Here is a 16,166-nt window from a genome sequence, read left to right as displayed (position 1 = left end):
TAATGAAAGTCTAAACTATTTTTCATATTGTAAATTAATATATACGGGGATACATCCACGGTTACTTAGGCATAAAAGCTTGTATGCTTGCCACGGACACATCGGATAAACAAAAAAGCCCCGGACAGGAGCATAACCGTTTTGAAAGCGCGAGTAAGTAAAACGCAAACTCCGCGTTCGCGATGTGAGCCGCGTGCGCTTGCGCGGCTTTTCGCGATAAACTGCAGATAGTGTACTTTATATATGTGACTGTGCGACCGCGGTCTACGTTCACCTCCTAACCCATGCCGTGCAATGAACGAGCGAGTATAGCACACCACACGCAGCGAAATAGCGAACAGTGAGCAGTCAGCTCAGCTCGACAGCAGCTCCTCGGGGTGTCCCATTCTCACTTCGCGCACCCGACAATACCTACCGCCGGCGGCGTGCGGTTTTCCTACGTGTACATATATATATATATATATATATATAAACATATACATATACATATTCGCTATCCATCCAGCTTCTAGAAGATATCGCATATACAGAGAATACGCGGAATAAGCCCTCTGCTGCGTGTGCACTTTCGTGACTCGTGTCGCGCTTTCGGCGCAAGTTCTGCGAGGATACAGTAGTTACATCAAGGAAAGAAAGAGCAGTTATACGCCGATACGCGCAGGGCTGCAGTGGTGTGTACGGCAAAATTTAGTGTAATTTCAAAATGGCAGCTACGAGGAGGTTGCAGAAGGTAATTGCGAATTATTTCCCAGCTCGGCTGGAGAAGCTCCACATGATATAGCGCGCGAATATTCTCTTGCTCTCGTCGCTCCGGCTGGCTGCTGTTCTTTATTCTCAGCCCGCAGCACGGACGGGGAGAGCGAGGGGATCAAGTTGAAACGAGTCGGAAACTATCTGCGAGAGATGGTGCGATGCCCTCGAGAGAGGAATTCGCATCCTTTTTTGGCTCATCTGGAGGCTCGTCCGTGAGAAAAAGTCTCGAGAGGAGATCTCTCATTCGCGTTTTTACTTATCTGCTTTAGGAGCTCGGCGACTTGAGGGCCTCAGCCATGAAGAACTTCACAAACATACAGGTCGACGAGTCGAACATCCTCACCTGGCAAGGTCTCATATTGCCGGTAAGTGCTTCGTCTTCTGGAGCAACGACGAGATGCTGATTCATCGAGTTTCTGCGTTGGTGCTTATTTACGTACACGTGATTCATCGAATCTGATGATTTTTTTAGGACAATCCACCTTACAACAAAGGTGCTTTTCGAATTGAAATCAACTTTCCTGCTGAGTATCCATTCAAGCCACCTAGGATAAACTTCAAGACTAAGATATATCATCCCAATGTGGATGAAAAGGGACAAGTGTGTTTACCTATTATCACTGCTGAAAATTGGAAGCCTGCCACCAAAACAGATCAAGGTTGTAATCACTTTATACGTATTTTTATTCAAAGAATTATTCCAAGCCGTGCATTCATGATTTACAATATTAATATATATCTAAACGAAGATTTCAAGTAACTTCATACATATAAATATTTATACATTTTTTTGACGGATGATGAAAAGTTAAACAAAGTTAGCAGAATTTGATTTACTATTACTAATATAATATCTAATTTTGCAGTGATACAATCTCTAATTGCATTAGTCAATGACCCAGAACCAGAACATCCATTAAGAGCTGACCTGGCAGAGGAATTCCAAAGAGACAGAAGGAAGTTCCTAAAAAATGCAGAGGAATACACAAAGAAACATGCCGAAAAGCGGCGAGAAACGTCTTCGGCGGATTAACCGTGCTTAGTCTTATTTACACCAAGATGCCTGCCACCTTTCTCCAGATTTGTAAACGATAAACCTCTTTGTCAGAAGTGGAATCAGGCTGAGGACACTTTGTACAGTATCATTTGACTTTTATGCCGAAGAAGAATACATGCAAATTGTACTATTTATACGAAGAAAGCTATCTTTTAGGGATTAACATATGTTGTAATAAATCATTGTGTATCATAAGCTGGTGTATGACGCTGGCACCATTAGTAAAGTATGCTTTCTTTTGTAGAAGTGTACTCTTATTACTATCAATTTATTTAAATAATTTACATTAAATATTTATGCTCTCAAAATTACGGGTAGGTAGCCCAACAGAAAAAAGGTTTATTCACGTTTAATAGATGAAATTTTTGTTCGTAAAATTAGAGAAAAATAATTTCTGCATTTTCTTGGCATTAAATTAACATAGAAACCCAGCTTGAAACTTTTTTTGTGGAACGAATGCTGGAAGACTTTTTTTTAATGTTAAGAAGCATTAAATGAATTTGATCTAAGCATGAAAATATATAACATTATTGTACTTTTAAAAATCGTTAAAATAAAGTTTTTGCAGAAAAAATTACATTTTGTGTTGAAAATATTTTTATTTAGCAAAAACAAACATTGAATCAAAATAAAAAGATATTTGATAGAAGCACTTTTAGAAAAATTCTGTCAATAAATAAATATTTGGTTCATGTATAATGTGTACAAGTAGTAAAGATCTAACTAAACTGTATAGTGATTTAAAGCAATAATCTTAAAAGATCAGTAAAAGAAAAGTCATCTTCGCCATCTTTTAAATCGTAAATTCGTTCGTGGCTTCGAAACGCTGTTATTAATTTATTAAACGGAGTAAATCGCTGTAAAGTATTTACATCGCCTATAATTATTAATTTGTGCTTAGCACGAGTCACAGCCACAGTTAGACGTTGTTGATCTTCTAGGATATCAAATTCCTAAAAAAATTAATTTATTATGTTAATTTTTGTTTTAATAGGTAAAAAAGTTGATATTTTTGTATAAATTATTTTAATTATCTGCTAGATCCTATTTAATATTTATTATATAAACTTATTTGCACTCTTTGACTCATGAGTTTTCAATAAAAATCTTATATTTATTAAAGCCGCCGCTTTATTTAATCAACGTTGAGAACATTCAAAAGTACAAAATGTTACCTGTATTTTAGTGTCTTTTGATATACTTTTTGAGCAGCTATAAATAATGACACTCTTATCACGACCTTGATATTGATCAACAGTATTAACTTCAATGTCATTTGGAACTACTTTGCGCAATAAATGCACTTGTACTCTGTATGGTGCAATCACTCCAATAGTTTGAGTTTCAATACCAAGCTGTGAAATGATAGTGATACATAAGTTATTTAAAGTTAATATAAGTATAATATAAGTATGCATAATAACATAAATTATTACCTTTTTAAGAACTTCAATCAATCTTAAAATCATGGCTGCTTCCCAATAATTGGACGATCCCTTTCGTTCCTCAAGTGTTTCATCCAGAGTGAGGTGATAAGTAGCAGATGTATTTAAAAATATTGCTGAATTTTTTAGCCTGAGTGAAAGCGTTTTTCGGATCCATTTCTCACATGATTCGAATTCCTAAAAAAAGTATAATAAAAATCTCACTGAAACTTATATGTCCCACTAAATCAGTGAAAAATTCTTACAGCTATATTTGTGACTGGCATAGTTGCTTTTCCAACTTTTTCGCATCCTATTTGTAATTGGTCATGATATGTCAATTTATTAGCTATATCCATAATGCAGCTATTCATTCTATACTGTAGTTTTAAAACTACTGCGTTGTTTTTAGAATCTAATCGCGAAAACAAAGATTCGTTCATTCCAAGTTTTCTAAAATCAATAAATTATAGTTTTAATTATCGATTACGTATTTTAATAAATTATAATTATTCATAAAAACCTTGCTGTATTATTTTTGGCAATAGGAGGTAGTTGCTCGGGATCTCCCACAAGTATAAACTTAGAAGCACTATAAAGGGGCCGCAAAAGTGTGGGCTGCAAAACTTGTGTACTTTCATCAACGATACAAATATCAAATTTACGCCTCGAGAGATGTGCATGTGTTGCGCCATAACACGTTACACCAACAACTTTCTAAAATTATTAACAATTTTCATATATTTGTTTTTAACAACTATTTTAGGTATACCAACAAAATATTACTTTGCTGCAATAAACAGTATGCAACGATTCTGGGGAATCGCAGTGCTCCGTCACGTTGGCTTCCAGCATGGGAGCAATATTAGGATGTGTTTTTGTACTGTTTCCAAAACGTATAAAATCAATTTTTCGCTCTATTAGTTTTAGTAAAATATTATCTACAGCAGTGTTTGTGTGTGCAGTGATTAGCACAGATTTATCCAACTTTAACAATAACTCAATCAATGCTACTAAAGTTTGAGTTTTTCCCGTACCAGGAAATCCTTTGATCAATAAATAATTATCTGCTCTGAGCGCCTGCAATATTGCTTGCTTTTGATGTTCATTGATTTTTTTGAAAATATCTTCACCAACTTCCATAATAGAAGGTGGTAGTTTGGTCTGAAAAGTTGCAGGTTTCCTAAAATTAATTAAATAATTTTATTGTTTGCGTCCTTACAAATGAGATGCGCGATTAAAAGAATTAGGTAGTTTGAAAATAATTACCTCTCAATAATAATTTTACGCAGTTGTGAACATGTTTCATGATCATCTAAGAGACCTCCAACATGTGACATATTTTGTACTAAGAAAGAATTAAATGAAGACTTATCAATATGATATACTGTATCTTTATAAACCTTAGTTATATTTCTGAAAATCACGAAGTTAAGGATGTTAGGCAATCGTTCATAAGTTTTTCAAAGTAAAATTAAAAAATTTGAGCATACTTATCACAATGTACTGTAACAGTCTCAGAACTGACACTGTCAATAAAGCCAGAACATACATTTATTCGAGTCATTGTGCTTATAATTACATATTCATTTTCACAGAAATCAGTAGCATTTATATCAAGCCGTTGAAATTTATGTAAATATCTACCATTTATTTCAGAGACAGAAACTAAATTTAAATTACTGATACATGATCCTCTTTTTTCTCTGCATTTGATATAATAAAAATTAATTTTGGATTGGAAATATAAAATAGAATTTAAATAATTTTAATTAAAAAAATTTTAATTATAGAATTACCGTTTTAAAGGCTCTAAAGTCCAAACATCTTTCCACGAAACAAGGTCTTGATTTTCTGCATCTTCTTCAATTTGCAAAAGTGAAACCCACTTCGTTACATAGTCTATATGTTCCTGAGTTAAATAATCTGCAACTTTTTCGTCAATTGCTTTAAGTGGATGACTGACACTTAGTTCTTTTTTTTCTTCTTCAGTGAGATATGTGGTACACAAAGTATTATACGGACATTGAGCACATGCTCTGTGATTAATAGGCTTTGGAAATTCCATTGGTAAAACAGACTCTTCCTCTTTAGTTTTCACTATAGTAGGTTGACGTGTCGAATAATAAGCTACAGTATTTCTTAAAGTTATTAGATCTCGTTGAGCATTATTACTGCCTATAATTTCTCTCATAATATTTTCTCTGTTTAGAAAAGAAAAGCTTTTTTAGTCAAATAATCATAACTAAGTTGAGATGCAGTCTTACCTTAAGTATAACAGTAATCCAGAATCTGCCTTGCGACCAGTTTCATTCATCATCATTGTGTATAGAATTAATTGTCCTTGATGTTCGCTTGAAAACGATGACCTACCAGTTTTCAATTCAAGGGGAACTACCTTGCGTTCTACATTAGGAAACATTTTATTTTTTGATTTATTCTGACTGATTTCGATAGTTAAATCAATTTTTCCTTTTAAGCCAAGGCTTGGTAGCCAGACATTTTCTTCAATATCACAGATTTTCTCTATTTTACCATTGTAATTCTGATCTGGAGTTTCTGGCTCAATACCTACAATGTAACGTTGTATAAACTTATGAATTTGACCTACAGCAGGTAGCATCAAATTTCTACAATCTTGTCTTGAAATTCCTGCACTGTACATCATTTGAATGGCATTTCTTGATTTTAAAATGTCATCGAGCAATGCAGAGATTTTTTTAGCATCAGTAATCTTTTCATCTAAAACCTATATATGAAGTAAAAATCAATAAACTTTCTCAATTCTTAATTTTGATACCTTAGTACATAGTTATGAAAATTTCTATAAATGATTACCGTTTGAAAAAGTTCGTGAGTTAGACTTCCTGTAAGCATGTAGTTATTTCCAACATTATTATGAGGTAGGGACTCAATCAACCTGAACTTTTCTTGTAAAGTACTACGCCTATTACAAAACAGTGCACCAACCACTGAAGTACCAGAAACAAGTGTATCTGGTTGGCTTATAATAAAACCTGAATTATTGTTAACAGTCCAGTGCTTTGCTTCTGGTGTTTCTTTAATGGCCTTTATGATTATAGCCTCTCCAGGTTGTATCTTTGTATAACGCCTGCAAATAAAAATTAAGTAACAGTTTTTAAGATTTGTTTAATATATAATCTAACAAATGAATTAATAGTATACCAGGTTCCAGAACATTTGACAGTTGCAGCCACTTCATGAACATCTTTGACCGTTAAAGTTATCTCAGTTCTTTCCCAAACGATATCAATAATTATGCACCTTTTAGCTTTACTGAAATCAATAGTATTCTCCTTTTCATAACTCCAGTCGTCTTCAAAAAAGTCATCAAGCATTTCAACTGATTCTTTCTCTTTCTTAGTATATGTCCATTCTTCTTCAAAGAGGTCATCTAGTCCATCAAGAGTTCCTTGTGTTTCAGAAACGTTTTCTTTATTGTCTACAATAATATCATTACTTGATGTAGATTTTGTTTTAGTAGTTAGCTCTACATTGGATGATGAGCTAATTTGAAGTATCTTTTTAGGGGATGGCTTTTCTGAAGAGTAACCACTTGTTTCTGTATCAATTTCTTCACTCTCTTCGTTTGCAATTGTGATATTATTATCAAAAGTTTTTCTGATTTTTGTTAATTTTTTTGCTAGAGGATCTGCAGTACGTTTCTTGCCTTTTTCAGGTAAATCATCTTCTAAATCCTCTTCATCACTTTCCGATGAACCAGTTATAATTGATGAAGTATCCATTGCGTTTTTTGACTGAGCAAAGTAAATACCAACTTTTTTCTGACATGGTAATTGTCGTGGTGTTCGCTAAAAAAAATGAAACGCATTATCGCAATGAATTGTCTATAGTATACTTAGTATCATCAAAACAATGAACTAATGTTTGACACACGTGTATAAAACGCAAAGAAATATAATTACCTGCTTTGTGGGAGACTCCTCGAGCTTGCTTTGCCTGTCCTCCGAATTCATTTTGTGCAATTCTGATTTTTAGTTTTTTTTGGTTTTTGAAATTAGGCTGACTTGTATTCAAACTGGATAATTAACTTGGAAACCCATGTTACATATGAGGCGTCAGATCATTGCTGCATCAATTCGCGCCAAAATTGAATGCGCCATCATGTTATTTTCAAGTATACTGTCGCTCGCGTGCTGATGCCAAATGGCAGCACGAGTTTATGTGCAATAAAGTATACCTATAAATATAGATATACATATATAAGGAAGAAAAATATATGCGTATAGGTATACATATATAGCTCATGAAATATAAAACATATGATTTTAGTTCATCCATAACCTTTGCATCGCACTGCTGTACATACATACTTGTAGCAGGTGCAGTATTTCAATGTCATATAAATATGCGATAGTTCTAGTGTTTCAAATGAGTATTTTTAATGTATGGCAGAATTAATATTAACATAAAAGAACTGTTTTGAAGATGGCCAAGCATTAAAACTAAAAATTAAAAGTAAATGTAAAAAGTCACAGAATGGATGGAAAAATCTCAAAGTTTGTGCGTAAGCACTTAGAATTGCTTTTACTGGAACGAGAAGAAAATCTTCAAAATTTCTTTAAAGATCTTTCTCCTGCAAGTCTTCATCGTTTGGAGCGTACTGGCCAGGCTCTGACAAAACTGTCCATAACTAATTTAGCCAGCAAAGGCCCAGGACGTTTTCAGATTGACTTAGAACGTGCAGATGGATTGCCTTTAGAACATGGATTGTGCAACGGAGATTTAGTTATTTGCATCAGGTCCAAAGAAAAAGGACAAACTATTAGAGCCATTGTGAATGAAATAGGAGAATCTACATTAAGCATTAGTACAAATGACGATTACGAAAATATTCGAGAAGAAGAAATTTTTACTGTGGTTAAAACTGATTCAGATTTTACTTACAAAAGTCAAACTAGGTGATTAAAAATCTTTGCAGAATATTGCTATTTTTATGTCTACATAAATTTTATTTTAATTAAATTTCTATTATTTTTCCAGAGCTTTAAGCTTTTTGGAAAAAAAAGAACTGCATTCATCTAGTTGTCTAGAGATTGTAAGAATTCTGTTTGATACAGATAAAGAGATTGTTCAAAATCTTTTGACATCTGAAGATCCAATTCCAAAGAATACCTTGGATGACCAAGGCAGTATTAATTTTTATAACCCTAATCTTGCTAAAGATCAAAAATCAGCTGTGGAATTTGCCCTGAAAAGAAGGTATTTTGCAATCATTCAAGGACCACCAGGAACTGGAAAGACAACAACATTAATAGAAATAATAGTACAGTTACAAAAATTTGGAAAAAAAGTATAAGAAAATACATAAAAAATGTGCATTTAATATTATTTCTTTATTAAAATGTAGCTCACTTTATTATAATTCATAGGTTTTGATCTGTGCACCGACCAATGTTGCAGTAGACAATTTAGTCATTCGACTTGGTCAAACAGAAGCAAAACCTTTAAGACTGGGTCATCCAACAAGAATTGCCAAGGAAGCTCTTAAATATTCATTAGATAGTTACTTAGAAAGGGATGATGGTTTCATAATTTTAAAAGATATAAAGAAGTCAATTAAAGATCTTGAAACAAATATTGGAAATAGTGGAACTAAGTATGCATACAAAGAAGTTAGAGAGTTAAAAAAAGAATATAGAAAAAGGTTAATCCGACTCACTTGCGATACTTTGAAAAAATGTTCGGTGAGATCAATTTTAAATGTCATGTCTTTTGAATACAATATATATTTTGCTAAATATTTTATCCCTTGATTCCAGGTGATATTATGTACATTAAACTCAGCATCAGCAAACGATGGTCAACTTCAATACATTCCAAGGGATCATTTTGATGTTCTTATTGTAGATGAAGCATCACAAGCAATGGAAGCATCAACATGGATTGCCATTCCAAATGCTCCAAAGTTGATTCTTGCAGGTGATATCAATCAACTACCACCAGTTGTTATGTGCCAAGAAGCAACAAAAGGTGGTTTAAACATAAGTCTTATGGAAAGAGCAATTAAAAAATTGAATACTGATTGTTATGTCAGGTTAATGAGACAATACCGCATGAATGAAAAGATAATGACTTGGTCCAGTAAAAAGTTTTATGATGATACTCTTGAAGCAGATGATTTAGTTAAAAATCATTTACTGAAACATTTACCTTCTGTTAAGCAAGAAGATGATTTAACAAGTATATCTTTAATGATATTGCATGAATATTAAAATACAATATTTTTTATAGATTATACTTTTGATAAAATTAAATAAATATAAAATTTTCAGGTGAGGCTGTTGTATATATTGATACATGTGGTTGTGAATGTGAAGAATTTAATACTGGAGTTGAAAATGCATCAAAAGGAAATTTAGGAGAAGCAGTCATTGTAGACAAAGTAGTTACAAATTTAGTTAAAGTTGGATTATATCATAAAGATATTGGCGTTATCACTCCGTATGCTTTGCAAGTAAGTATTTTTAGTAGCATAATGCATTTCAGTATTTATTTTGATAAATACTTCTTTGCCTTATTAGGTCGATTTTATTCGTCGATCATTTGCAGCAAAATCATTGAATGTAGAAGTTAGCACAGTTGACGGATTTCAAGGGAGAGAAAAGGAAGTCATTATACTATCTTTGGTGAGAAGTAATGAAGATAAAGAATTAGGATTCGTCACTGATTTTAGAAGACTGAATGTTGCTGTTACAAGAGCTAGAAGGTCTTTAATAGTGATAGCTGATAGTGAAACTATGGAAAAAGACGATTTGATCGTCAGCTTATTAAAACACATAGAAGATAATGGCTTGTTACAGACAGCAGAGGAATACTTGTCTGAAACGATAGAAAAAGAAATAGAACGAATCGAGATAACGCCGCAAACTAATTTTAAATCTAAAAAGAAGCCTAAGACAAAAACGAAATCTTCAAAACGTGAAAAAGGCGATGAACCCGAGGTTCCGATATCTAAAGATCAACTAAAACCAAATCAAATTATACCAAGTAAATCTGTAATTAAACGTAAATCTAAAGGAACTGCGTTAAGTGCTTGTGCTAATTTAAAGCAGTATAACGTGTATGAAACCATCGCAGGCACATTGTCAGATAATGAAGATAAAGATGAAGTAACAAGTGAACAAAAGGAAGAAGAAAATGTAGATAATAAAGGTGAGATATTGAAGGTATTGCTTGCAAACAACATGATTGCATCTCTGAATTGAATTTATTTGTTTTACAGAAACGCCAAAGATGGAACAAAATTTAGAACATTCTGATATAGATATTTCTGCACATTCACGTAAAAAAGAACAACTTATGAGAAACAAAGAAGAGAGAGAAGACAAGTCAAATGAAAATGCTGCTAAAGAAAATGACAATTTTGATAAAATAGTTCAAGAATTCAACAAATCGAATTCGCTGTGTTCATTTGATGGATGTAAGAAATCTACTAAACTTATAAAACTTATTTGTGAATTTTGTAAAAAGTGGTATTGTCTAGAGCATGGTAAGAATGGTAAATTTTTTTTCTGAGCAATGTTATGTATTAAAAATAAATACAAATAAAAGATATTATTGTTTCAAGGTTTGCAAGAAATTCACGGTTGTGGAAACGCTATACGTCGAAAAGAACAACATGCATTTAGGCATAGAAAACCTGAAACAAGCACAAAGCGTGAAAAGGATAGATTCGCTCGTAAACTAAAGGAATTAGAAGAGGCAAGGAAACCTAAGAAAAAAGTTACAAAAAAATAAGAGGCTTAAAGAATTGAAGAAAACAGTAACATGTGGTTTCGGTTTTTTTGTTTTGCCGGTATACGACAATTTTTTTTGCTTTTTTTTTTATTAAAAATATTTATTTACAAAGTTCAATGTCGATTACGATTCGATACCATATCTCCCTAAATTATACGTAGTAAATCCTTCCAAAACGAATTTATTTAAAAATAATATGGCTAATTTCCGTTTTTAATGAAAAAAATATATTTGGAAGATGATTTATTAACAAATTTAGCTAATCTGGTATGTTACCCGAAGTGTACGCGTGGTTGAATGTGTTTTTTGTAATAACAAAAAATAAAAAATAAACATAACTCAGATTTTGTTATAAAAAAGCATGTTCTGCATTGGTTTACGATAAACAGTGAACTTCCCGAAACCAGTGCATGTCATGCGATTTACGTAAATTCATATTAATTAAAAATGTATCTGTCGTGATTTTTTTTATTGCTTTTTTGCCCTAATCCATATCGAATTCTTTGTTCAACCTCGCTAGATCCCTGAAAAGGAAAAAGAAATTAAAAAATTTGTTTTAAGTATAATAATATTTTATAGTACGACTAATAATGATTTGTAAATAATGTTTAAAATTGTAAATATCTTAACTACTATAAAACGAGTTCAAAATATCAAATGTTATGTAATATTATTTACCTGTTTTCGATAGCTTCGTTTAAGTGATATTTATGCATCAATGATAAAACTAATCGTAGCGTCGACCAAATCGTATCTGACATTACTCTCACCGGAGCTCTCTCTCCAGATGCACCTCTTCCAGCAGCTTGTTGGTTTAACGCAGTCAATAGATGCTCTCCCGCTTCCCTGTAACAATAGATTAGTATTAGTTTGATCTAGCGCATAAACATAAATTGAAAGCAACGGCACTCGAAAATGTGACTTACTTGTAGGCATTTAAATTGATGCACGAGATGCCAAGGTTGTACCTAGCGCGAATAAAACCTGGCGAGAGTTGTAGCGCTTGATGATAGGCATCTATTGCCTCTTCTGAACGCTGGCCGTTTGCCAAAATTGCTCCTAATCTATTCCATAACATTGGATCCTATAAAATAAAAATAAAATAAAACATCTGAAAATCTAGTTTGTGGATATAAAAAAAGAATATGAAAATGATGTTTTTCTAAACTAATTAGTACGAAAAACATTTATAGAATTCTAATTATAACAAGATATTTGTAAATAATACTATGGAGTGATAAAAAAAAACAAATTAGTATCGGTAGAAATATGAATATTCTTTAAATTATCGTTTACCTTAGGCCTGACTTGTAACGCGGCTCTAAAGCAATCTGCAGCTTTATCATATTCACAGGACAGATTGAATAAAACGCCGAGTCCGCATTGAACGTCAGCGTCAATTGTGTCATGTGGCTGCATTCGAGCAGCTTGGATAAATAAATCCTTAACTTCTTCGTGGACATTGCTACGCGAGAAAATGTGCTGATTAATCACTGTTCAAATTACATAACTAATATAACATATATTTATACATTAAAGCATATAGATTAGCATTTTAAAATTAAATATTAAATATTTATCATAACTTGTTGAATTCATAATACAATAATCGTATTATAATTTTTTTTCTTTTTTTTTTTAAATTTCTAAAATAAAAATCCAACTTGATTAATATTTCTGACAGTGTTTATAATAACGAATAGTTTTTGGCACTTACTTGAATAAAATGGTCGAGACGCCTATCTGCGGTGGCGGTTCAACAATCGGTTTCGAAGACTTCAGGTGTTTGTATTTCTCGTTCTTCAACAACCAGTCCTTAAGCGTAAGACATGCCTGACTCTGATAAGACTCATTCGTGTAGGAGACAGCGAGTGCCATGAGGGCGGTCAAGTTCGTCGGGTCAAGAGTAAGACACTGCTTGAGCGCAGAAATGGCCAGTGGATCCTGCTCGTTCTCGGCTTGTGTCTTGCCAAGATGTAGCCAGGCCTCTGAGTTCTGATCATCCTGTTTTACTGCCGCCTCGAAGCAGAGCACAGCACCAGGTAGATCGCCGCTTTCTAGTCGTCGCTTACCTTCCTCAAGCGGATTCGATAAATTTGTCATAGGATTCTCCTCATTGAACGTGTACTCCTTGTACGGGTCGTAAAAACTCTCGTATTCGCTGATCCAGGGGTGACTCGAGGACACGTTGTCTGCCGATGACAGCTTATCCCACTCACCCTGCAGGCGCTCCCAGAACGATGATTCGAAATTTTCAGCATCTGGGGTGTATACAGAGAAATCATTGAGCGCACCGTGGGTTGAGCGAACTAACCAAACTAAATGGTAGTGTTTGTCTTTTTTTTGGCTTTTTGAATCTTTTTCCGTTTTTTTTTGTGATCATAGCAAGGCTTATCGTTTTTTCCGATAACCACTTGGTACACACTTGTTTAGAAAAAATTGAACGATTTTTGTGAATTTTTTTTTCTTTTGATGCTCTAATTTGCGTATCTTTTTGGTATCTGCTTGTATGATTTTTCTTAATACTAAGGTTTTTTTGCGACTTTTCTTTTTATTATCTAATTCATATCTTTTTGGCAACCGCTTGAATAGTTGCAACGTGATGTTAATTCTATTTGAAAAAGATATGGTATTTTAAAAATCGTTCTGTAAATATAACAATTGAAAATGTTTTAATGCTAATGTTTATGCATCTTACCTTGGTTTGTGGGGTTATTTTTCGTAAATTCATTGATCCAACTTCCGGCAACGGCAGATTGTTCGTCAATAGCGCTTAAAATCTTCGCATCATCTTCCTTGGATTCACCACTAACCGTCTCCAATGGCTTTGTGCTTTCCGTTTCAGTGAATTCTGACGTCCATTTACTATCTAATTTTTCGATATTCGAAACGGGCGCTGTCGTTTCTATTGGAAGATCCCCTTCTTGTCGCATGAACTTCATAAATTTTGAGTACGCAAAGTCTGGGTTTTCAGAGTTAGCAGCAGCTGCATCCGGGTGGTCGATGCTATGTTCTAGGTATTCTTCAGCCCACTTGGGTCCAAGTCCCAGTTCGTGAGTTTCCCCTAGGAAGGCAACTTTGGCATTGGAAACTATAGGTTGATTATTCCATATATCGTCTGTGTGAGTTTCCTGTATGAATGGTAAAAGTTGGTTACATAACAGAACTATACATGACACAATCTATATTATAAGTAAATGTCATAGAATGTTAAAACAAACAAATAAAACTCAATGCTTAACAAATATTGTTCTAAAAATAATAAAAAGTTAAATAATCTTGACTATTTGAAAAAAGAAGTAGGTGGACAGCAAGACAACAGTTTTATATATCATGCCCGCTTATATTGATCACCGAATGATAAAATATAAAGAATTTTACTTGAAAGTGTCCACCAGACTGGAGATACTGATTAGCCCAAGCAGTATCCTGGTTGGTCAACTCTTCTACAACCCCAGGTGCTGTGACAGGTGGATATATACTCTGGTCAATATCTCTCATCTCCTGCAGAAGATTTTCCATTTTGAAGGTCTGTGGATGGCCAGAGCTTTCTTCGAGGAACTGTTTGACCAGTTGATCTGGATTACCAGCCTCGAAGGGACCCACGTTACCAAATAGGTCTCGTACACCCTCTTCTTTGAGGCCATGGTCCTTTACAAAATGAGAAGTCAGACGTATTAGGGGGCTGGGGCCTCCACAATCGCCTTCCACTAAGTCTCGCAGAGCCATTTTGGCTCAACTGTAACATAAACAAAGATAGTCGATTAGTACTGAATGCTTTAATAGAAGGAGGAGCCACACGCGTTCTTACACAATCTTGGGCAAAACGTCTAAAAAATATTTAAAGAGAATAAGTTTTCTAGTTTGTGTCAGGAGAGCTCAGCAAACGTGCGGCGCTGGGGAAATTCCATGTCGCCACGGCGAATGTTGACAAGCGGCTCGGCTGCTGCTGACCATTGTCAAAGTTCAAGAGAGGGATAGAGAGAGCGTACGAAACTATAGCAGCGCGTATATATAATGCTTGTATACAGCACGTCCGGATTGAATATAGGTGTAGGAATACGCAGAGAGAGAGAGAGAGAGAGAGAGAGAGAGGAAGGAAGACAACAGTACAGGGCTGGGGAAGCTCGCGCTGCCCAGGGTCAAGATACTCTCTTTCCTTTTCTCAGTTTCAGAGCAAGCGAGCGAGCGAAAGAGAGGGAGTAAGGAATTGAACAAACGCTATACTGTAGAGGCGTAGACAGGCGCAGAGAAGAGAGAGAGAGAGAGAGAGAGAGAGAGAGAGAGAGAGAGAGAGAGAGAGAGAGAGAGAGAGAGAGCGAGAGCGACAAGAAGCGATGGCTGCGCTGTGTCGCGCACACGAGGAGGAGACATGCAAAATATACGCTGCGCCTCTTTCCCTCTCTCTCTCTCTCTCTCTTTCTCTCTCTCGTGCATGAGTATGCTTCAATAGATGCGTCTTTCTAGACGCTGCTGCTGCCCGATGCCTATATATCTAAGCTGCTGGGCTGAGAGAGTATTGTGAAATATATCCAGAGCGGTGCGGATGTTGTGCATATATACATACATGAGAGAGCGCTCGAGTAGAGGCACAGCCATCAACTATCTATATTCTATATCTATAAACACGTATACGAACGTGAGCTCCCCCACACACTTGCACACACATGTGTTACAGTGTAGTCTATACCCTCTCTCTAGACTCTTAGAGAGTAGAACACAACGATATAGAGCTAAACTAATTTACGTACCCCGTGAAGAAGGTTGCCGAAGAAGACAAAGAGCAACAAAATGTAGGAAGCGGCGGTCCTACGAAGCTCTCAGCACTACACACAGAACAGCTCTGGCCTCGACGGTGAGCTGATCTCTGGGGGGCGAGTGTCGGCGGCGACGGCGTTTTCTCTCCGCTGCTGCACGCCGTGTACTGCTTGCAGCTCGGGACACTGTACGTCTCTGTCTTGCTTGCGGCGCCCGACACGCATGCACTCAAGGGAGGGAGGGGACAGGAGGGGGACGGGCGACGCGTGCACTATACTATAGGTATGTACATATAAGCAGTAGACAGGAGAGAGAGAGAGAGAGAGAGAGAGAGAGAGACGACGCGCCGCGACGACAGGCCGGGATCGGAATGCAGCGGCAAGGTCGGTATG

At 35.2% G+C, this 16,166-nt stretch overlaps 4 protein-coding genes across 7 annotated transcripts; 2 read left to right on the top strand and 2 right to left on the bottom strand.

The window, feature by feature from the left end:
* Window positions 1-94: 94 nt before the first annotated feature.
* LOC100115066 (ubiquitin-conjugating enzyme E2 L5) lies at window positions 95-2,387 on the top strand. 2 transcript variants are annotated; one of them, XM_008218977.4, is made up of 5 exons: window positions 95-442; window positions 506-730; window positions 1,023-1,118; window positions 1,226-1,412; window positions 1,620-2,387. In XM_008218977.4, exons 2-5 carry the CDS (start codon window positions 704-706, stop codon window positions 1,784-1,786), a joined length of 477 nt encoding a protein of 158 aa, XP_008217199.1. In that variant the 5' UTR covers window positions 95-442; window positions 506-703; the 3' UTR covers window positions 1,787-2,387. The 2 variants fall into 2 exon arrangements, with proteins under 2 accessions (XP_008217199.1, XP_031787639.1); XM_031931779.2 differs by having other exon boundaries at window positions 161-730.
* A 2-nt stretch (window positions 2,388-2,389) lies between these two features.
* LOC100123335 (DNA replication ATP-dependent helicase/nuclease DNA2) lies at window positions 2,390-7,423 on the bottom strand. The gene is made up of 13 exons (XM_001606911.6): window positions 7,182-7,423; window positions 6,421-7,067; window positions 6,073-6,346; window positions 5,502-5,983; window positions 5,034-5,438; window positions 4,728-4,940; window positions 4,504-4,650; window positions 4,021-4,417; window positions 3,758-3,951; window positions 3,501-3,687; window positions 3,247-3,432; window positions 2,986-3,165; window positions 2,390-2,763 (listed from the first exon to the last, which is right to left on the bottom strand). The coding sequence occupies exons 1-13, from the start codon at window positions 7,230-7,232 to the stop codon at window positions 2,551-2,553; spliced, it is 3,576 nt and encodes a 1,191-aa protein (XP_001606961.1). The 5' UTR covers window positions 7,233-7,423; the 3' UTR covers window positions 2,390-2,550.
* A 123-nt stretch (window positions 7,424-7,546) lies between these two features.
* On the top strand, window positions 7,547-11,671 carry Ighmbp2 (immunoglobulin mu binding protein 2). 2 transcript variants are annotated; one of them, XM_031931625.2, is made up of 8 exons: window positions 7,547-8,177; window positions 8,260-8,569; window positions 8,649-8,963; window positions 9,039-9,459; window positions 9,552-9,733; window positions 9,801-10,431; window positions 10,502-10,777; window positions 10,847-11,669. In XM_031931625.2, exons 1-8 carry the CDS (start codon window positions 7,756-7,758, stop codon window positions 11,014-11,016), a joined length of 2,727 nt encoding a protein of 908 aa, XP_031787485.1. In that variant the 5' UTR covers window positions 7,547-7,755; the 3' UTR covers window positions 11,017-11,669.
* LOC100123344 (peroxisomal targeting signal 1 receptor) lies at window positions 11,059-16,063 on the bottom strand. 2 transcript variants are annotated; one of them, XM_008218979.3, is made up of 8 exons: window positions 15,768-16,063; window positions 14,398-14,755; window positions 13,715-14,147; window positions 12,734-13,277; window positions 12,313-12,481; window positions 11,943-12,100; window positions 11,695-11,862; window positions 11,059-11,540 (listed from the first exon to the last, which is right to left on the bottom strand). In XM_008218979.3, exons 2-8 carry the CDS (start codon window positions 14,743-14,745, stop codon window positions 11,501-11,503), a joined length of 1,860 nt encoding a protein of 619 aa, XP_008217201.2. In that variant the 5' UTR covers window positions 14,746-14,755; window positions 15,768-16,063; the 3' UTR covers window positions 11,059-11,500. The 2 variants fall into 2 exon arrangements, with proteins under 2 accessions (XP_008217201.2, XP_001606971.2); XM_001606921.6 differs by lacking the exon at window positions 15,768-16,063 and adding an exon at window positions 14,828-15,364.
* Between the last annotated feature and the right edge of the window lie 103 nt (window positions 16,064-16,166).

Source organism: Nasonia vitripennis, chromosome 5, assembly GCF_009193385.2.
Source record: "Nasonia vitripennis strain AsymCx chromosome 5, Nvit_psr_1.1, whole genome shotgun sequence".
Taxonomy (NCBI): Eukaryota; Metazoa; Arthropoda; class Insecta; order Hymenoptera; family Pteromalidae; genus Nasonia; species Nasonia vitripennis.
This window is presented reverse-complemented; position numbering and strand designations above follow the sequence as displayed.